This window comes from Lissotriton vulgaris, chromosome 1_1 (assembly GCF_964263255.1).
Source record: "Lissotriton vulgaris chromosome 1_1, aLisVul1.2, whole genome shotgun sequence".
Taxonomy (NCBI): domain Eukaryota; kingdom Metazoa; phylum Chordata; class Amphibia; order Caudata; family Salamandridae; genus Lissotriton; species Lissotriton vulgaris.
Genome location: NC_141685.1, coordinates 1,018,442,283 through 1,018,465,490, shown reverse-complemented (window position 1 = coordinate 1,018,465,490; position 23,208 = coordinate 1,018,442,283). Strand labels below are relative to the sequence as shown.

The following is a 23,208-nucleotide window of genomic DNA, read 5'->3' as shown; positions in this document are numbered from 1 at the left end:
CCCAAAAATATGCCGCACTTTCTTCCAGCCTTCCAGGACTTGCTAGCTACATTAGCCGTCAACAACTCGGCAGTCCTGGTACTTGCTGACTTCAATTTCTGGCCATCCGATCCAACAGAAGATGCCCCCATCAAAGACTTCACGGAATCACTTTATAGCTTGAATTTTATATCCCACATCCACACCCCTACCCATGTCCAGGGCCATATATTAGACCAAGTCTGGTCCCTCAACACCCCTATTCATGCTCCCACTGTTACCCCTTGTCTGTGGTCTGACCACCACTTAATCACCTTCTTTTTGGACTCTAGTCTGACCACTAAACCCCCCCTGCCCAAGAACACCTGGGCTCGCAACTGGGGCAAAGTCGACATCTAACTGCTCTGTTCCTCTCTATTAGCCTCTAGTCCAGCTACAGAGGATCAGGCCACACCGCTTCAGGCAGAAACCCTCAATAAATGGCTGTTTAACGCCTGCGACCGGGTGGCACCCCTAAGACGCATCAGAGTAAGACGCGCTCACGACGTCAACAAATGATTCACCCCAGAACTTTGGGAGAAAAAACTGGCTACCCGCCGTGCAGAGCGTGCGTGGAGACGCACGTACTGCACGGCTACCAAATTATTGTACTCCTCCACCCAGGCTGAGTACAAGAAAGCCATCCTAGATGCCAAAACGTGTTACTTCTCGAATAAGATCCTCCGGGCAGAGAACCAACTCAGAGAAATTTTTGCCACAGTTTTCGAATTAGCCTTTTCGGACAAGACCACACCCAAGCCGGTACCTTCCCAGTCCCTGTGTGACTCGCTGAATAACTTTTTTATTAACAAAATTACAGATATCAAGGCCAACATTCCTCCTCCTTCCCCAGCCTTCCTCAACCCTGACCCCCCCACTGAACACCTCTCACCTTGACCTTATAGCCCCGCTGTCTAAAGATATCTTCCTTTCCTTGCTCCTCTGCATCAAATCTGGATCTCCTTCCGACATCTGCCCGGCTTACATTCTGCAAGATATCTTCCTTACTTGCCCCCCCACCCACCTTTCTCAACGAGACCCTTAAGTCAGGTACTGTTCCTCCAAGCCACAAATCAGCCACCATCATCCCAATCCTGAAAAAAACAGGCGCAGATCCAACAGCGCTAGTAAATTATCGGCCCATTTCTCTTCTCCCCTACCTGGCCAAAGTTCTCGAACGCTATGTTACCAAAATCGTTAGCTCTTTCATCGAGGACAGCGGCTACCTCTCACCATGCCAAGCAGGGTTCCGCCCCCTCCACTGAAAAAGTGGTGGTCTCTGTTTTAGACACTCCGAGAGGGACTAGATGCTAATCTTCCACAGGCACTGGTTCTTCTTGACTTATCAGCCCCCTTCGACACGGTGGACCACACCATCCTTCTTTCCCGTGTCGAGGCGGCTGGCATTGGAGGTTCCGCCCTTGCCTGGCTCAGCTCATTCTTGAGCGACCGGTCACAGGCAGTCCATCTGGCGAATTTCTCCTCCGAGGCCCACAAAGTGTGATGCGGCGTCCCTTGGGGTTCTTCTCTCTCCCCCCTTCTCTTTAATTTGGAGATCTTTCCGCTTATCTCTGCTCTACAGAGGATGGAGGTCACGGTGTTTAATTACGCCGATGACCTGCAGCTCATTTTTAACCTCTCTGATTCCCCTGATTCTATCCACAACTTCCAGTCGGTGATGGTCTTCATCAGGGATTGGATGAGCTTTAACCATCTTAAGATCAACCCTGATAAGACCGAGCTTCTCCTCACTGGCGGTAAACTCAACCCTTGGTCTCCCATTTTTTTGGCACCCCTCTTTTGCTCCCCCCCCCCGTCTCCCTCTCCCTCTGTCAAGACACTTGGGATCACCCTCAATCAACAACTCACCCTTCACTCTCAGATCAGCACGGTGGTTTCCTCTTGTTTCTTTAAAATTCACGATTTTTTTCTTTCTTAGCCCTTAAACTGATCCTGATGGCCATGGCCCTCTCCCGGCTAGATTACGGGAATGTCCTGTACAACGGTGCCCCCGCGTACGCCATCCGGCGGCTCTAACTGATGCAGAACCAAGCTGCCCGCCTAGTCTACGGCTTGCCCAAATCTCACCACACCCCTCCCCTGCTAAGATCCCTCCACTGGCTCCCTATTAGAGAAAGGGCCCTCTTTAAGATGGGATGTATTACTTTCCAGGCCCTCGCGGAACAGCCCCATCTTTCATCATGTCCAAAATTGTACCCCATATCCCCAGCAGACAACTGCGATCTTCCTCTCAGTCCCTCCTGGTGGTGCCCAGGTTCAAGCAGAGCAGAACGGGAGGCTCGAAGTTCTCCGTCCTTGCTCTGCAATTTTGGAATTCTCTACCTTTCCAAATGAGATCAACATCATCCTACCTGGAGTTCCGCAGCACCCTGAAAACCAATCTGTTTGCACAGGCTTTTAAAATCTAAACTGCTCCACCCCCAAACCCCCCCCCCCCCCCCCCCCCCCCCCCCCCCCTCAGGAGTCACTCTCCTCAACAGCGCCATGAAACCGCCTGGTGTACGAGCGCTCAACAAATACTTTTAAATTCAAATTCTACACAGCCAAGTTGAGCTCCCCTCTTTCCATTCAGAAAGGCTGACTTTTCCCTACACTCTATAATTTGATTTGAGCTTGTCTTGTGTTAGTTTGCCACTCTTTCTTTGAAAAAAAAAAAAAAATTCGAAAAATCCACTTGGGGCAAGATGTAATTTCACCACAGATATATATTAGCAAGTGCTTGTTCGCGAACAAGTGAAAAGTATTTGTGCATCTTGATGCTAACAGGATCATGCTGCTTCTGCCAGCTAGGAAACCATTTAGTCAATGAAACATGCATTATTCAGTGGAGTTACAAACGCCATTTGTGATGGACGTTGTAGGTGTGGTTACACGGTGTAGATGTAGTTATCTCCAGGAAAGCCATCGCTACTAGGCTAGCAGTTTCCGCCAGCATCTGTAAACTGTACCTTGTATCTGTTACCTCTCATCACGGTGCATTCATCCATAACAGAAATCTACAGAGAAAATCTTACTCGTGATTTTTCTTGATCAAACTATCCTATTGGGTTCTGTGCACTGGATATCCTTTTTGAACCCTAAACACCATTTGGGGTTTTGGATGTCCTGTCTACGGGACATTCGTGTGTTTTTGTAGCCTGAAGTACATACAAATGCAGTCCAATGAAAGTATGTACCATCTTTCCCAGTGTTAATTCCAGGAAAGCACTTTTGCACTCTAGGGCGTTATTTATTTATTTTTTAATCCATTGGTTTTTCAAAGTACTGAGCAAAAGGTGGCAGCTTGGTGAGACCTTTTCTGCTTGGTGAACTGGAGTTCTCCTGCATCCACTTCTGTAAGCAGGCAGCTGAATTTTTAATGAAACTTGAACATTTCGATGTCTGCTGAGGGGTAGGTGAACTGAAACATGTGGCGTGAGAAGAGGGCATAATCTACGGGGTCCCTGGGAAGAGAAAAAGCACTGAATGTGTAACCATATGCAGACCAACTACAGAAATGGGTGTGGACCCACATAGATTAAGCCAGCAGCTCAGACTAAGCTGTTTGAAACACTTAGTCCCCAAACTAAAGATTTGCAGATAAAAATGGAAAATAAAAGCCACAACTCGGAGACCCCACAATCTCGAGCCTTCTGTGACAAAACTATCATAGAACTAATCTTAAAAAAATAAAACTACCCTAAAGACAAAACAGTCAACAAACATGACACAATCCCTGTGAAGACTGACACCAGTCTACCATTTCTCGCCACCTTCAACACCCGGTCTGAAAAGGAATTTTATGCCATTTTCAACACAAGCAGGCCATCAGTTCCACCTTTGGATCCTGCCTGCCCCTAAACCCCTCCCAAAAGTAAAAGCCTTTGAAAGCATTCTACAGACCACCTGTGCCCTTAAATAGCTAGAAGCCCACTGAATGAGTCATAGTTTCGACACAAGATGTTATTCTTATCATCTTGTAACTGTGACTGATATATCGCAGGTGCGACTTTGTTATCGTATGAATTAATACCCATAACAGAAAAACTGTGTGTGTACTGGTGAAGCTCAGTATTCTCTTTTCCTGTTTGTGCTTTGGATTTGGTCTAGTTTGGCTGTACGGAGTTTAACTGTTAAGGGGACGAGAAGCCTCCGATTCAGCGGTCTGAAATGGGTGAACCATAGCCTTGTTTCAGAAATTCTGGCTTTGCGTATCAATTGGGGGAAAGCCACCAGACAAAAGAATACATCATCATAGATACATTATTCGATTTGGCAGACAAATCTTGAAAGCACACAATTACCAATTCATTCAATAACAATATAAAAAACAATAAAACTGCATGATTTCATTAAAACCTCTCCGAATCAATAAGCGCAATAGATAATGCAAACAGGTCAAAGCAATGCAGAGCCAACTGCAAGAATAAGTCGGTTCCACCGTTCATTTCTCATCATTTTTCCAATAAATTAAAATGCATCAATTAACACCGTGCAGAAGAGGTAACGTGCATGTGCACATTTAAAATTCACCTTTATTGCTTTTTTGTTTTAAAGCAGAGAATAACTACGTATGCTAAGTTTTGATGAGCCCACTTATCCATATCGCTTTCCTAATTTAAGCGCTCTTATAAAATTTAAAACATATCAGTGGAGTGAATATGAATAGGTAAAACCTTCTCTAGAAGAACAAGGACGACGAGGCTTCCATATCGGGAGCAAAGAAATTGGATCTCAAAGTTTTAAAGAATGCCAAAACCGGACAAAATGCAGAGTAGATTGTTTATGTTGTCAGAAGGAAAAGGCGAGAGATTATCAGACCATAGGAAAGGCTACCCGGAAATGCACTGTACCGAAGTGGAATCTCGTCAGATAAAATCTGTGTTGCGACTCCCAAAATAAAGATAGATATGGTTGCAGCTGATTTGTTAAGGAGCTAGCTTTGCTTATACTTAGAACTTTGCTGACTCAGTAGGTGCTGATGGATAATAATAGATCTTGAATAGTTTAGCTCTGGTGAAAGCCAGATTCTGGCCAGACAAACAAAGGGGCGAGACCAATGCGATCTTCTATGTACTCCAAGCCCAGTTCCAAGTGACAAAAAGGCATTGATTCACTCTTGGGAACTATTAAGAGCTTTCTAATAAAAAAATCTCAATTGTTTGAAGCTTTCCACATTTGCTATAGCCTCACACTACAGCACCATAGGTAGCGATTTAGAGGCATTTTGCTTTAAGTGTGGTAATTTCTTTAAGAGACATCTGATCCAATTAAGCAACAAAATGGAAGAGCGCCTCCATTGCTCTGATCGTCTGCCATGCCCTTAGTCAAGAGAGGATCCAGAGATAAGAGAAATTTTAGACTTTATCGATTCAATTTCCCTGCACAGCAAAAGATTTCAACTTTAACTTGGGACGACAGAAGACTTAGAATTCCGATCAAATAACCGTTTTTGTGGTCAAGAAGGGGTTTCTTGAAAGAGCTTTCTCCCTTCGGAGCTGTCATCTGTAATTTTAGGTGAAGGTTTTGCTGTACATGGTTGGGAAAAGTGCCCAGAAATCAGAAAGATGACTTGGTAAGACACACTGTTTTGTGAACATGCCTTGCGACTTCGTTACTTTAGAAACTGGATGCTGTGTGCTACTGAATTGGGTTATTTATTGCTCATATTCCTAACATGACCAGGTTAATATTACATTCTGTGACTTTTGAAGGCCTTGCGCTGAGCTGCTGGTTATCTTCTGAAAATGTGAGGACTAGGGACTGTGAGATGATAGGAATGTTTCTCCGCACCATTTGTCTGCTTTTCAGAGTACTGTGGAGTTGGTCACACAATAAAATAGCATCCCAAACAGAAAACTTTAATATCTAGTGGTTTTGCAGAGAAAAATCTGTTTAAACAAGCTGAAGCTGGTTGTTTTTCCACAAATATCCCTACACAATCATTTTTATTTCAGTCCTGCATACAAATTAGAATGTTGTGCTGCACGAAGTGAGTGAGGGAAATCTTCACATGCATGAACATTGGCTATCTTGAATGCTTCCATGATCTGTTATTTAAATAGAGTTCTGCTTAATAGAAGTGTTTCCCTGTCCCATAGTTTGGAATCATTGCAGTGAGAGCTGATGGCTGTGGTGGGCGTCCTTTGTTAATACTCATTCCGAAGTCGAATCATGTTTGCGAGCTGGGTGTGGGGCTCTGGGACAGTGTTTTAGAATGTGGAATGTGGGACACTGTCATTGCAAACCGTGGAAAGTAGATATAATATCCCTTTAAACACGATTAGTATGATTAGGCAATTTCAAGACCAGCAGAACAATGTTTTTCTGAAAATAGACTAAAGCTACACCAAGAATACTATTTAACAAGGAAATGTGAGTTGGGATAGAAACTGTAATAGCTGTGCATGCCAGTTTGTATAATTTTCCCATTTGAGAGAGGGGTAAAAAGGGCAATATTCGTATCTTGCAGAGGTCCTCTCTGCTTACAAAAAAGGGCAACAGTAATGTTTCAAATAAAAAAAGAAGAAAAAAAGAAATAATTATTGCCCTGCAGTCTTGCCCTCCTTGCGTCAGCTCGCTTCCCCCATGTTTATTGGATAGTATAGATGATCGCTGTTGATCTTAAGATCATAAGCAAGGTTGAGTTGAATTTTCTCCTTTTGTAATAGCATTCTCACAGATTAATCTCTAACTTTTAAAGGAAAACAGCCAATGTGAGCCATTGTTTTTCACAGTGAGCGGTCAGTGCACAGATTGTTATCCATGAACTTCCTGGTAGATTAAGCCTACGTTTTCCTCTTTAAGGTCCTCTCAGATTGCCAGAGGACAGCACTCAAGTTACAGTAATGCTATCATTCAAGCGTGATCACTGTTAATGTCCTGACCTGCAGTTAACACCACCCATTGTTAACTAGTATACCATTCAAAGTTAACTAGTATGCCAGTTACAGAATTCTCAACTAACCTTGTGACATGGAGGATGCCTTACCTTCCAGTTAGGGGATGTCTGCCCATCTTTCACTGTTGAACATTTAACAAGTACCCTTCGCTTATTACTATGTCCAGGCTTAGGGTCCTAACTCTGGTGTTTTTAAAGTATATAACTTTCAAAAGAAGCAAGTATGAAAAAGTTACCTTCCTGTAGGCACAGTTTTCAGAAATTGATTTCTAATAGAATCCATTGTTGAATTATTTCTCTTAATCAGTAGGGGAATCCCAGCCGCACAACGGGGAATGATCCAGGCATTTCTCAGTTTACAATCCGAGGACAGGGATTAAATCACGCACATGAATCCATAAACGATCCAGTGCTGGTAAACTTTTGTTGTTGTTTAAGGAGTAAAATTGTCAAAATAAGATTTAATTTCCCATTATTTCCTTTGAGAAAAACGATCTTTCAACATATCCTTTAAACAAAAAAATATTTCATTGGGATCCATTTGGTGTTATCTGCGGCAGGTTGAACTGCCAAAGGTTTGATGTTCATGTCTAGTTGAGGAGCAGTCTACCAGGAGGACGTGTGTACCCTTTGGAACATTGTTTGGTTGCTGATGTTAATAGATTGTTTCCCACTGACTCTTTTGTAATTGTTTTTACTCCCGGGGTGGATCAGAAGGTGAATGTCCACTGGCATAGTTATAGCATGTACGGTCTCTGGGACCAGATGCTTTTAAGCAGAATCTTTTTTTTTGTGCATCTTTTTGGCTAATGCTGGTCATCTGTTTTGCAGGTAACATGTTCCCGACTATCGGTGATGTCCACCTGGCACCTTTCACTGACGAGCAACTCTACATGGAACAGTTTACAAAGGCCAACTTCTGGTGAGAGATGTCTCTGCACTCAAAGCATATTTCTTTTTTTTTTAATTTTTTTTTTTAGTGTATCTTATATAGCGCACGGCTACCCCAACGGGGTGTCCCGGCGCTTGCATTGGGAACCCGTCCTGGCTTTTCCCTGTGAGATAACCCGTACTGGGCATCCCCAAGGTGAAAGCCAGGCATCCCGCCGCGGGGGGCTGTAGTGGAGATTAAGCAAACTATTGCCCAGGGTTGCAGAGTGTGAACCCGTGATTCGAGTAGGCACCGAAGTGAGAATTATCGAGTCCGTGGACACTTGGGCTCAGACCCTGCCGCGTCGGGAATTGAACCCTGGTCCCGGGTCTGACCTCAGCTTCCGGGTATGCCTCCTCTAACCATTGAGCCACACTTCTCCACTGTCATTGTTTTGTGCCCTCACTAGTTTGTTCTGATGCCTCCTTTGAGTTTTGGTGGCAGATGTCTCCTCCACTTCTGCACAGCATGCAGCAATGTTATTTTGACTTCTGACCCGCTTGTATCTATATTTCTGTGTAGTTAGTGGTTACTTATGAGTGTGCCACTTGTATTCTTATGTTTCAGTGTTCTTAAATGTGTGAGAGGGGGGTAGGTATTGGTATACAAGGGAACCCAAAAGAATTGGCCAAGGACCATGGGTTGGATTACTTATTTTAATTTAACAAAGGTCCTAGGTTTGGAATAATATTCAAAAAAATAATTTACACAGGCTCGAAATAAAGACTGTGTTTTTCCTTCTTCAGTGTCCAGCCGGACCTAGAAGCGTTTATTTTGGAAAATATTTTAAGTATAAGCAGAGTATGGCGAGGCAAGTCGCACATCAATAACTGGGCACAAGCCTGTACCTAGTCAGAGAAAGACAATACAAGGGAAAGGACAAAGAGTTTACAGGCAAACAAGGAGAGCAGGGTGGCTTATAATACAATGCAAATAATATTTGAATAAGCACAAACCCACAGTAGCTGCCGTGAAACATACAAATCATAAAACGAACAGTACTGCACAAACAGTCTTTGTGCAGTACTGTTCGTTTTATGATTTGTATGTTTCACGGCAGCTACTGTGGGTTTGTGCTTATTCAAATATTATTTGCATTGTATTATAAGCCACCCTGCTCTCCTTGTTTGCCTGTAAACTCTTTGTCCTTTCCCTTGTATTGTCTTTCTCTGACTAGGTACAGGCTTGTGCCCAGTTATTGATGTGCGACTTGCCTCGCCATACTCTGCTTATACTTAAAATATTTTCCAAAATAAACGCTTCTAGGTCCGGCTGGACACTGAAGAAGGAAAAACACAGTCTTTATTTCGAGCCTGTGTAAATTATTTTTTTGAATCTTAAATGTGTGAGAGCAGACCTTTGAGGGGTGAGTTTGATATTAGTGATGCGTGTGCAGTGTGCTGTTTGTTTTTATTTCCTCCTCTCACATTGAGATCGCTGGAGGAAAAAAGGATCTTTTGGGTCATTTAGTTATCAACCTCCTTGAATCTATTGGGACAGGAGTTAGTGTGTACTCCTAACCAGATACTCTCGGTGGTTGTGGTTTAGGTTCATAATAAATGTTACTGGCAACAGATGTGAGGATGCTAACTGGTGGACCTAGGTGTGCTCACTAGTAGAGCAATGATATGCATGGCTGCTATTTTCACTGTTGGTACTGATGCCTCTTGGAGAATATGCATAACCCCAGAAAATGAAAAACACCCATCCTTTCGGATGATAACTGGCCACAATCATACTCTACACCTCTCCCCACCCTAGTGCTGCTTACTGTGGAAGGTAGTGTTGGGTGGTACAGGGACTGCAGTCTATAATAATGCCTTTTTTTCAATGCTATCTTAAATTTCCTCTAGTTTCTTTATTCACTTTCTACTCCCATATCCCTCCTGACCCTTTTGAAATATTTCTGGCTTCAGCAACTGTGCATGCCTTGCCTTTTCTGTTCAATACAAAATGCTTTCACTTGTGCATCTGTGAACAGACCCTACACGGGAGCTATGGCTAGCGTGTAGTATTTTATATTTTATTGATTGTTGAAAGCTGGATGACTGCATATCTGATCCAGAAATGTGTAGACACTGATAATAGGGGATAACTTCTGGTGTTACCTCACTGCAGGACCCTATCTCCTTTCATTTAAGCTCCAGCCCAAGGTTTGCTTCTCAAGTGTAAGTTATCAGGGACACTTCATAGTTGATATGTTAAATCGCCTACTACAATCAAATTTGTAACCTGCAGGCTAAATGTTAAAAATTATTGAAAAAAATAATGCTGCATTTTCTCTTCTCATCCTTAAGGTATCAGCCTTCGTTTCATGGTGTTGATTTATCCATCCTCAGAGGCGCTGCAGTTGACGAGTACTTCAAACAGCCTGTTGTGGTAAGCAGCAACGCTTTATGGCAGCCTCTACTTTTTCCTTAAATAAAAAAGGTTTCTAGGGCTGGATCAGTGAAGAGTCCATCTTAACAGTATTGAACAGTATTGTATTATAGAAATAATTTCTACGTGATGGCATATAGTGGGGCTCCAGAGCTGTGAGTGGAGTTATGTGATCAACAGACTGAGGCGGGTGGGAGTGTGGTTGTGGCTTACTTACTCATCGTAATTGTCTGTGTCTCTTTATTATTCTTTTCCAATTCCAGGATACTTTTGATATCAGGATTTTAATGGCGAAGTCTGTTAAATATACCGTGAATTTTTTGGAAGCCAAAGAAGGCGATTTGCACAGGTGCGTATATAGATTCTTTCCCAAAATGGGTACAAGTCTTTAGTGAGAAGAACAATGATGCATTAGGGACCAGGTGAGATTGCATGTTTGCAGAAGGTGAAGTCTTTCATTAGCGATTCAACCTCTTCTTTGGTAAATGAGTGGTGGGAGCCCCTGGCAAAACTTGCTCCTCTCCCTCATGACAGCTCCTTTTTGGCTGTTAGTTTCCCAGCAAGTTGAAGCACCTATTTGCGCCATGTGCAAATACTGTTTACTCGTTTAGGAGACTGGAGACTGCTGCTCTGTTAACATTTTTTGCTAGGCTGTCGGTTAAGTGTACCTGTTAGCAAATTTGTTTGAAATCATTGAAAGGTATTGCAAAATCCTCATCCGCCTTTCTAAATCCTCCCTGCTGCCTCATGGACACAAAGAAATCTGACCATGTAGGACCAGTTTTGGTTAGCTTGTACTGCTTCATAATATACAAGATCATCCAATGTGGCTGCCTCCTCCAAATTGACCATTGTGTGTGTACCCTGAAACATTAGATTTAAATCTGATCACTTGAAATTCCTAGGACAGAGAGGCAAATTGTGAAGCAAGCCTTCTCAAGCTTAGACTAAGAAAATGGACAACCGAGCCAAGTTCTGATGTCAAGACTTCCCTTTGCGCTCCCCAATGAAATGTATTTACCAGTGCTCGTATCTTTTCCTCTGTCTGACACATTGTGAACTTTGCACGCTTGTCCCAAAGGTGCCATTAATCTGTGTTTTCGATGTAAAGATTTTTGTTAAACACTCATCCATTCGCTTTAGCTTTAGAGGTCAGTTGTTTTATCAATATAAGACTCCAGAGTTTGGTATGCTGACAATAGACTGGGTTTAGGTGTTTCCGATTTCAAAGGGGCTTCTACCTATTTAATGTGACCAGGCTGACACTTTGGCATTTGCAGTTAATGGAGGTCCGAGTTTACTCCATGTATTCTTTTAAATGTTGAGGGGAATGGCAATCATTTTCACTAGACAGTTGCAAAAAGTCGTAAAAACACATTTTTGTAGCCAAATTACCTAATTAATGCTGCAGCTCTTACAGTCTTGTGTTGCTTTACTCTGTTAAGCTAAAATATTAAGAGGCAGAACGTGCAACAAAAATTTACTTTTTTTATGTACAAAATGTATTCAGAAAATTCATTGTGTAATGTACATTTGTCTTAACCTTTTTGTATTGTGCATAATTTGTTTATTACCATTGCTCTTAGAAAATGCAAACCAGCTGAAAGCAATGCTGACTGATTCTTTTTTTCTCCCTTCAGAATCGAGATTCCATACAAATTCCATATGCTGCACTCAGGGCTTGTGCATGGCCTGGCCTTCTGGTTTGATGTGGCTTTTATTGGGTCAATGTAAGTGCAAAATTAATATTACTGTGCATCCTCTCCCACCCTTCCATCATCTGGGGTTTGTAAAAAGTCATAAACTGTTCACGGCTCCTAATCCATGTTGCATGAAACGGCAAGTTGAAATTAGGTTTTGTCTTTTACTAAGTCAGTTTACTTTCTGCTGCTGAGCATTGAATACTTTCTTTGGTAATTAAAAACATCAAATTAAATTCTGACTGTAACAATACTACTTTGAAAGAATTCTACTCAGGAAGGGACACAAAAAAGCAGATGTGTGCTACTTCTCAAAAAGTAACGTTGGCAAGTGCCCAATGAACAATAGAAAGTATGTGGCATCTGGAGAGCAAGATGTAACGGAGTTGGCAGTTCTACACAACTGATAGCCCAGGGCGAGGGTGTGGAGAGTGATTTGTTGGGGGGGAGGGGGCGGACAAATAACAGTTGGAGGTAAGTTTGGCCATTCCAGATGTGTGATCCAACAGATTTTTTGTTGAAATGATTTCCTGTTGCTTGTTGGGGTGCTTCATTTGACTTGTAGGAAGTGGGCTCTGTGTAATATCAAAAATCTGATAGATCGTCTAAAGAGTCCAGGGGTTCCCTTACGAGTGGACAGAGCTTGTTATGCAACAATCTCTAAGTGCTCTATTAGGGAGTAGTGAGGTCGAACAGCCTTGGGCTTAACACAGAGGAGGGCAAGACATTTGCGAATACACACATTGATTAATAAACAACGTCATGACTCTAGGAGATCCACACCAATTTATAAAAATAACAAGTATATATATATATATATATATATATATATATATGTTGGACAGGCCACATGAAGGGCCGCTCTCCCCCGGCCCAACCAGGCCTGAGTCCAGTCCCGCAAGTACCACACACCACCATTGCACGTCCCCCGTCCCCTCAGGGACCCCTGCCCTCGAGCATGTCGACCTCGTGGGTCCGATCCACTGCCGGCCCACGCGCCCAGCCTGGGGCGCCATCTTGGACACTCCACCACGAGGCCGCCTGGCCCCCGATCGACCTCAACCCTGGGCCTGGGCCGGCCTCAGACATTCCGGCACCACCCTCCACCCAGGAGGTGAGCGGGCTACTTGGCAAGTCAATGGGAGAAAGAGGTGCCGATGGCTCTCCCCCACCAAGTGCCGCTCGCCCATCGCCTCCCCGGGCGCTGGCTCCACCCCCCTGCTGGGTGTCTGGACTCCCTCATCCCGGACCTCCCGACCTCCAAGTGCGAGGGTCCGGACATCAAAGCACGCCAGCCCTATAACTGGGGCAGCTCCAGAGCAGGAAGGCAGTTGTATCTTGGAGTCGAGAGACGTAAAGAGGAACTCATCCTGGACGGACTACTGGCGCTGCCGTAGCTCTGTCTTGTGCACCATCGTCCTGCCTGTTGGCGCTGCCACAGCCGTCGTAATCTTCATCACCTTCATCGTCGTCGGGACCTGCTGGCGTGGCCGCGGACCGTTGTAAACGCCATCTTCACCGGGACCTGCAGGCTCCGCCGCGGACCGTCGTTTTCCTTCGTCCATCTCGGGACCTGCCTGGCTCCGCCGCGGCCCGATCATCTAGAACGCCGAGCTCGAGGATTGAGAGCTATTTTCCACTCGTTGGTAACAAAGACTGTCCCGCTACCCCTTTCCTAAGCCAGAGACTAGAACCGAGGGGACCCCTGAGTCCAGACCTCCTTGTATCCATCATCGTAACCTAAGAATTGCATATAAAGTCTCGTTAACCTTCAACCTTGTGTGGTGTCCGTCTGTGGGGGGGAAGTTGCTTATCTGTACAGTCGTTGGAGACGGCTCTCCCTGGAGACCTCTCCCCGTAACCTCGGCCGACCCTCCCGGTCCGTCTAACATTGGTGGCCAGCGGCGCGATCCGAATCACCGCATAAACGTACAGAGAGTAGCTCACCCCACGACGAAGTCACAATGACCACGAAAGAGAGCGGATCAACCGAGAAATTCCAAATGGAGAAATTGGAGGAGTACAACCATCGTGAACTAAAACAATTCTGCATCGAACTGGGTATCGCCACCACCGGACTGAGTACCAAGGACGATTTTAAGCATGCCCTGGAATCTTGGGCAGAGACCGGGGCTGCCGGAACCCCTGATCAAAGCACCGTAGAAAAAACGACCACGGCCCCTGAAGGGCAAAGAACGGGTCTCTCGCAAGACGAGATCCAGGAAAGAGAAAGGACCCGACTACACGAACTAGAAATGGCCCGACTCAAAATGGACGTTGAACTTAAGTTGGCCGAACAAAAAATCAACTTAGAGCACCTGCGTCTCCGAGAAGAAAGAGAGGAGAAACAGAGACAAAGGGAGCTCGAGGAAAAGAAACTAGCGTACGAACACGAACGGAACCTAGCCGAGATCAACCTACGCAAGCAGAATAAAGAAGCAGGGGTGCCCGAGCGACCCCCCACCTCCGGGGCCACAGACAAAAAGGTACACATCCCCAAGGATGTTGTCCGAGAATATTTCAGAGAGGACGACATCCAGCAATGGTTTAAAGCCTATGAAATCGCTATGACTGCACACCGGATCGATAGAAGCGACTGGGGAGCCGGTCTCTGGGGAAGATTTCTCAATGAGGGCCGCGACACCCTGCTACAGCTCCCGGACCACCAGATGACCTCCTACGACCATATGAAAGCGGCACTCCTCACCCGCTATGGTCTCACACCCGAGATGTACCGTCAGAGGTTCCGAGACTGCACCCGCATCCCGGGTACAACTTGGGTGGACTATGTAACATACTTTAGCCGAGCCTTCGAGGGCTGGATCCGAGGAAGCAACGTCACGACCTACGAGCAACTATTTAATCTGATGGTATGGGAGCATCTGTCGAACAATTGCTTCATTGAACTCCGCCAGCACCTCCTCGACAGCAAGTTAACGGATCCCCGGCAGCTCGCAGCCGAAGCTGACCGGTGGGAGATCACCAGAGTGGGCCGGAATGGGTCCTACGAACAGAACCGGAACAACAATGGTCAGCACCGACCCAGAGGAGGAGGAGGGGGCCAAGGGCGAGGAAGAGACAACGCCCCGGTCGCCCCCGCTACCAACACCACCCCCCCGGCCAACCGGGGCAGCACCCCAGCGCGACCGGGGTACAGAGCCAATGTCACGTGTCACCGATGTCAACGAGTCGGCCACTATGCGAACGACCCAAACTGCCCGCAGTACCAGAGCCCAAGACCCCGCCAAGTGGCCGCTGCAGCCCTAGGGGAAGAACAGATCTCCGAGGAACAGGAAGAATACGAACAAGAGCATCAAGAGTGGGAGCCAGCCGCCATGACTCTAGCCTGCTTAGGGGGGAAAGACATGGTCCCGCGGGTCCCCCTACCCGCTAACACCCAGAAGTACAGCCAATGGGTGAGCATCAATGGACGCCAGGCCGAAGCCCTTCGTGACACCGGGGCCAGTGTAACAGCCGTCCGCTGTCACCTGGTGGCCCCAGAACAGTATCTACCGAACATTCTCTGCCCTGTACGATCAGCCGATAACTCGGAAAGCCTGTGTCGGATGGCCTGCGTCCCCTTCGAATGGGGGGGGGTCTCCGGCATGTTGAAAGTAACGGTCCGAGACGATGCCCCCGTAGACTGCCTCCTGGGCAATGACCTGGAAAACTCTCCGTGGGCCGCCGTGGAGCGAAAGGAACACCTGGGGATGTTGGGCGTCCCGGACTGGGCGTGCGTCACCACCCGTTCCATGGCCGCCCGTGCCAACCACCGACCAGAAGAACCCGAATGGCCGGCGCCACCGCCTCCGGTCGCCCCAGCCGAAAACACCGACCGTAACATTCCCTCCGAACCAGCTCAACCTACCGACCTCGCTAACCTCGACCAGTGGCCTCAAGAAGGGGGGCCCACGCAAGAACAATTTCGCCAAGAACAGAAGACCTGTCCCTCCCTCGAGGGACTCCGCCAGCAAGCGCTCGCCCAAAGCGCAGGGGATACCTCCGGAACTCATTGGGTCTACTGGGACAATGATCTGCTGTACAGCGAGCAAAGAATCGCCGAGCTGGGGAGCAACCGAGTACTAGTGGTACCCCTCCGTTTCAGAGACTTCCTGTTAAACCTGGCCCACGATGTCCCCCTGGCAGGACATCTGGGACAAGATAAAACCTACAGTCGCCTAGTGACCCACTTCTTCTGGCCCAAAATGAGGAACGATGTGCACCAGCATTGCTGATCTTGCCCCACGTGCCAAGCCAGTGGAAAGAGCGGCCGCAAACTAAAGGCCCCCCTGCAACCTTTTCCCGTGGTCACTACCCCGTTTGAGAGAGTCGGAATAGACATTGTGGGGCCCTTGGACCCACGCACAAAACAAGGCCATCGATTCATCTTGGTGCTAGTGGACCACGCCACCCGCTACCCTGAGGCTGTTCCTCTGCGAACTGTGACAGCCCCGGTAGTCGGCCGGGCCCTGATGGGGATCTTCTCCCGTGTGGGCTTCCCCCGAGAAGTCGTCAGCGACAGAGGCACGAACTTTATTTCCAAATACATGAAGTCCCTCTGGCAACAGTGCGGGGTTACCTACCGATTCACAACCCCCTATCACCCTCAAGGGAACGGACTCGTTGAGCGGTTCAACCGCACGCTAAAGGGAATGATCGGGGGGTTGGAAGAGCCCCTCCGTCGCCAGTGGGATGTGCTGCTGCCGTGCCTCCTCTTCGCGTATCGAGAGGTCCCCCAGAAATCCCTGGGCTTCAGCCCGTTTGAACTGCTATATGGACACCCAGTGCGAGGGCCGCTCAGTCTCGTCAAAGAAGGTTGGGAGATGCCCCCGTTAAAGAACCCTCCAGATGTCTTCCGGTACCTCCTCACCCTCCGCAACCAGACCCGGCGGTTCAGAGAACTAGCGAAGGCCAACCTAGAGGCCAGTCAAGAGGACATGAAAAAATGGTATGACCAGAATGCCTCATCCATTGAATTCGAACCTGGCCAACAGGTATGGGTGATGTCCCCCACTGAGCCCTGCGCCCTACAAGACAAATGGACGGGGCCCTTCAAAGTAATAGAGCACAAGGGTCCTGCCACCTATCTCATCGACATGGAATCCTCCCGGAACCCTCTCCGGGTCCTCCACGCTAACAGACTAAAGCCCCACTTTGTGCGAACAGAGCTCAGCCTCCTGATGGCCACAGACACTGGGGTTGAAGAAGACTCCGAGCCTCTCCCTGACCTCCTACGGACTCAAGAGCAAGACGGCTCCGTGGATGGGGTCCGGCTCTCAGAGGCCCTCACCAGAGAACAACGCCAAGAGTGTCAAGCCCTCCTATCACAGTTCGCCAGCCTGTTCTCCCTCACCCCAGGTGTCACTTCCTGGTGTGTGCACGATGTGGACACCGGGGACAGCCCCCCTATCCGCCACCGGGCCTACCGCGTGCCAGACCGGGTACGGGCCTGCATCCAGGAAGAAATAGCCAAGATGCTCACGCTCGGGGTCATCGAGCCCTCAGACAGTCCCTGGGCCAGCCCTGTCGTACTGGTCCCCAAAGCAGCTGCCCCCGGCACCACACCAGAACTCCGGTTCTGCGTCGACTACCGGGGCTTGAATGCGGTCACCAGAACAGACGCGCATCCCATCCCCCGGGCAGATGAACTAGTCGACCGAATGGGAGCTGCCCGCTACCTCAGCATCTTCGACCTGACAGCAGGCTATTGGCAGATCGGCCTCACACCCCGGGCGCAAGAACGTTCTGCCTTCTCCACCCCCGATGGCCATTACCATTTCACGGTCATGCCCTTCGGCATGAAGAATGCCCCAGCAACATTCCAACGGCTCGTCAATCAGGTCCTGGCGGGGCTCGAAGGATTCAGCGCCGCCTACCTAGACGACATCGCTGTATACAGCCACCATTGGACCGAGCACCTCCACCACCTCCGAGCAGTGCTGCAAGCCCTTCAGCGAGCTGGCCTCACGATCAAGGCCAGCAAGTGTCAAATTGGGCAAGGGTCTGTAACCTACCTCGGACACCAGGTGGGAAGCGGCCTAGTGGCCCCACTACAGCTGAAAATTGCCGCCATCCAGGCTTGGCAGCCCCCCATCACCCAAACCGAGGTACGAGCCTTCCTGGGCCTCACGGGCTATTACCGAAGGTTCGTGAAGGACTATGGTACCATAGTGGGGCCCCTCACAGAACTCACGTCAAAGAACCAGCCCAAGAAAGTCACCTGGACCCCAGAGTGTCAAACTGCATTTGAACAATTGAAGGCCGCCATGTGTTCCGCCCCTGTGCTCCAGGCCCCAGACTACAGCCGGGAGTTCGTCGTCCAGACGGACGCCTCCGACCAGGGCATTGGGGCAGTCCTGTCTCAAGTGAATACCGAAGGCCTTGATCAACCGGTGGCCTTCATCAGCCGGAGACTCCTACCACGGGAGCAACGCTGGAGCACCATAGAGAGGGAAGCCTTCGCTGTGGTATGGGCCCTCAAGAAGCTCCGGCCCTACCTTTTTGGCACCCACTTTCGGGTGCAGACCGACCACCGACCCCTGCAGTGGCTGATGCATATGCGGGGGGAGAACCCAAAGTTGCTACGCTGGTCCATCTCCTTGCAAGGTATGGACTTCACAGTCGAACACCGGCCTGGGCCAGATCACGCCAACGCGGATGGCCTGTCCCGGTTTTTCCGCCTCGACGAGGAGAGTCCCCAAGAGGATGGGTAACTCTCCCCGCCTTCAGCTGGGGGGGACGCATGTTGGACAGGCCACATGAAGGGCCGCTCTCCCCCGGCCCAACCAGGCCTGAGTCCAGTCCCGCAAGTACCACACACCACCATTGCACGTCCCCCGTCCCCTCAGGGACCCCTGCCCTCGAGCATGTCGACCTCGTGGGTCCGATCCACTGCCGGCCCACGCGCCCAGCCTGGGGCGCCATCTTGGACACTCCACCACGAGGCCGCCTGGCCCCCGATCGACCTCAACCCTGGGCCTGGGCCGGCCTCAGACATTCCGGCACCACCCTCCACCCAGGAGGTGAGCGGGCTACTTGGCAAGTCAATGGGAGAAAGAGGTGCCGATGGCTCTCCCCCACCAAGTGCCGCTCGCCCATCGCCTCCCTGGGCGCTGGCTCCACCCCCCTGCTGGGTGTCTGGACTCCCTCATCCCGGACCTCCCGACCTCCAAGTGCGAGGGTCCGGACATCAAAGCACGCCAGCCCTATAACTGGGGCAGCTCCAGAGCAGGAAGGCAGTTGTATCTTGGAGTCGAGAGACGTAAAGAGGAACTCATCCTGGACGGACTACTGGCGCTGCCGTAGCTCTGTCTTGTGCACCATCGTCCTGCCTGTTGGCGCTGCCACAGCCGTCGTAATCTTCATCACCTTCATCGTCGTCGGGACCTGCTGGCGTGGCCGCGGACCGTTGTAAACGCCATCTTCACCGGGACCTGCAGGCTCCGCCGCGGACCGTCGTTTTCCTTCGTCCATCTCGGGACCTGCCTGGCTCCGCCGCGGCCCGATCATCTAGAACGCCGAGCTCGAGGATTGAGAGCTATTTTCCACTCGTTGGTAACAAAGACTGTCCCGCTACCCCTTTCCTAAGCCAGAGACTAGAACCGAGGGGACCCCTGAGTCCAGACCTCCTTGTATCCATCATCGTAACCTAAGAATTGCATATAAAGTCTCGTTAACCTTCAACCTTGTGTGGTGTCCGTCTGTGGGGGGGAAGTTGCTTATCTGTACAGTCGTTGGAGACGGCTCTCCCTGGAGACCTCTCCCCGTAACCTCGGCCGACCCTCCCGGTCCGTCTAACAATATATATATATATATATATATATATATATATATATATATATATATATATATATATTGTTCAGGTAAGTAAGTTTTTTCAAATAAATTATTTTCAGTTCGAAAAGGACGCAGTGCAATTTTTGAGTTTGGCAATGCATTCCTATGGGAGGAACAACAAGGTTCGAGGCGTGTGTGGCTGCAGATACACATGCTTTGCATAAGTCTAACCAACTAATGTTGGGCTCGGATGATTACAGGTTGTTTTTGTTTGGAGACGTTTATCGAGTCATGAATGTGTGGGGACTCCTGTTGGTGATGGTGTGCATGGGCATTGATTCCATTGTTAGATTGTTTCTTTCGCGCTCCGATTCAAGATCCTTTAAGCCTCCCTTCGGTTCACCAGTAGATCCCTTTCTTGATGTTATTGTGTAATCCTCCTTGCGTTCCGGGCAAAGCAACAATTTTGCACGTAGAGTTTTAGGTCTCGCACCTGCGATATAGGGCGAAAGCCCTGTCTCAGCGAGACCTATTGCTGTCGGCTCTGCTTACAAGGAGCCAAAAGGGAGACAAGAGATGGGCATGCGCAGCATGCCGGAATCTGAGCAGGTCGCACGCGTGAACACGCGCTCCGATTCCGGCATGCTGTTCACGCACACGCACACACACATCCCCTCCCTCTCTCTCGCCCCCCTCACCGGGCTCTTTCTGTGTGTCACTCTCCCTCCGCAGCGGGTCAGTCTCGGCAGCAGGCTCCATATCAGACTCTGAGCTCGGCATATCTTCTCCGGCGATCCTCAGCTTGCGCCGGGACAGCCGATGTGCACGCTCAAGGCGACTGCGTCTCGTGCGCTCCCACCGCGCTTTGTGTCGCGCCCGGCGATCCTCAGCTTGTTATGTCCTTGTTTTTAAATGCAGATGATCCTTTCAAGGCTGTGCGGCTTTACTGTCGCATGGCCAATACTGGTTTCTCGTGCAGCGGCGGGCACAAGCGAGCTCCCAGAAGCAGGTCAGTTTTGTTGCCAGCAGTGTGTCCGGGTTGCTGGGGGCCTCGGTGGGTGGTCCGGGGGCAGAGGGAAAGGGAGATGACACGCAGACAACAGACGTGCCGGTTGGGTGGGGGGAGAGCGAGGAACGTCCACCAATGGGAGCTTCAGAAATTAGATCGAAGTTGGAGACTGTAGCTCAGTAGACTGAACATCTGCCCAGGCCTGTGTAGTCACACAGGTTAGAATCTCAGGCAGAAGCTAGTCTCTCTTTAAATGGCGTTTCAAAAGCATTTAAAATCATTCTTGTGTCTATAGATTGTATAGTTGTGCGAGGCTGTAGATACAAGCAATAAAATATGCACAGCGCTACAAAGTGAGACAGCAATTGCAGTAAGCGCTATATGAAAAGAGCATGTTACATTGGTGGGCTGATGGTCTGACTCTGACGGAAGAAAACGGTGCTCCCAATCTGCTACTGAAATGAACGCAGCCTCTGCCAACTCCCGGGGAATTCTGCCTCAATTCGCCAGGGATCCCTGTCCATGCACCGTCCTCTTATGCGGTGCACAGACGGGCTGCCGGGGGGGATGGACCGAGGTCAGTGCGACCAAAGCTTATTAGCTGCAGTCACACCTGATTCCGTGCAGAGAGAGGCCCGTTGGAGCTCCGAGCACAAACAGAGGCCGGGACTGCGCCTGGCCCGCCCGCGATGCAGGCACCAATTTCATGGGCGAATATTTTCATAAAAAATATGACATTTTATTCAACACTAGCGAGGGGCAGGCTGCGTATAAATCTCTGAAGGGATTACTTGCACGGCAAGGAATCCAGTGTACATTCAGCCCTTGGTCTCTATAGCTGGAAGGATGGGGTTGTGTCCATTCAGTGTGTGGCCTCTCTGCTGGAAAGATGAGGCCACCCTTGCTCCGTGCACAATCAGTTACTAGCCTCTGCATACAGTGTGCAAGGCCTTTAAGTCCTTGGCCTTTGTTGAATATAATGCCCTATGCAGGGGAAAGGAGTTCAGTCTACTTGTTTTTTTTGTATTCTTTGAGTCAGTTGTCCACTCCTGCCGCAAACTATGCTTCTGCATCCTCTGTTGTTCTCGTGTCTGTTTCCGCGCGTGCATCTGTCTGTATGTGTACGCTTGGTTGCACGTGTATTTTATTTATTTCACAACCCAGTGTTGAAATCATCCCTTCACACGTTCGCTCCCATTTAGAGTGCACGATTCATCCCCCATTCACACGCAATCGCATTCGTACTTTTATCACCTGATCTGTGAACGTGATAGTCTGCAGAAGCTACCGTTTAAGCAGCCAGGTGCAGGCAGAACAGGATCATAATAGCTTCCCAGTCCCATTTCCAACTTGCTGTGACAAGTCACACTTTTAGTCGCAATGTAGGGAAACCACAGAACGGGGCTTCAGCTGGTCAGGCATCCTTATGTTTGAGAATCATTTCAGTCGGCTCAGTTCTGGGGGAATATTGTCCTGAATATTACTTTCATAATGGGAACATCCTAAAGACATGAGTGTATTGTCCACTGTAACCGCAGGAGGGATCCATAGTGCCTTGATATTAAGAACATTCATTGAACCCACTCTGCCATTTGGGAATGAATGTACCTGTGCTACGCCAGGGTTGCACCAGAAATTGCTTGAATTATCCAGGTGGTTGTTCACGTCTGAGACATAAGGGATGAGAACCTCCCCTGATGCTGTCCACCCTCACACACACTCTGCACCCTCACACACACACTGCACCCTCACACACACACTGCACCCTCACACACACACTGCACCCTCACACACACACTGCACCCTCACACACTGCACCCTCACACACTGCACCCTCACACACTGCACCCTCACACACACACTGCACCCTCACACACACACTGCACCCTCACACACACTGCACCCTCACACACACTGCTCCCTCACACACACTGCACCCTCACACACACACTGCACCCTCACACACACACTGCACCCTCACACACACACTGCACCCTCACACACACACTGCACCCTCACACACACACTGCACCCTCACACACACTGCACCCCCACACACCGCACCCCCACACACCGCACCCCCACACACCGCACCCCGCACCCCCAATCACTGCACCCCCACACACTGCACCCCCACACACTGCACCCCCACACACTGCACCCCCACACACCGCACCCCCACACACCGCACCCCCACACACCGCACCCCCACACGCACACCGCACCCCCACACGCACACCGCACCCTCACACGCACACCGCACCCTCACACGCACACCGCACCCCCACACACACTGCACCCCCACACACTCTGCACCCCCACACACACTGCACCCCCACACACACTGCACCCCCACACACACTGCACCCCCACACACACACTGCACCCCCACACACACACTGCACCCCCACACACACACTGCACCCCCACACACACACTGCACCCCCACACACACACTGCACCCCCACACACACTGCACCCCCACACACACACT

General features: G+C 49.2%; 1 protein-coding gene across 1 annotated transcript in view; it reads left to right on the top strand.

The window, feature by feature from the left end:
- Nucleotides 1–11,963, top strand: part of CARM1 (coactivator associated arginine methyltransferase 1) — a 219,720-nt gene extending 207,757 nt beyond the window's left edge. Inside the window, exons 7-10 of the mRNA XM_086961573.1 lie at nucleotides 7,751–7,841; nucleotides 10,148–10,229; nucleotides 10,493–10,578; nucleotides 11,870–11,963. Coding sequence (XP_086817699.1) covers nucleotides 7,751–7,841; nucleotides 10,148–10,229; nucleotides 10,493–10,578; nucleotides 11,870–11,963 — 353 coding nt within the window. The remainder of the gene's footprint in view (nucleotides 1–7,750; nucleotides 7,842–10,147; nucleotides 10,230–10,492; nucleotides 10,579–11,869) is intronic.
- The last annotated feature ends 11,245 nt before the right edge of the window (nucleotides 11,964–23,208 follow it).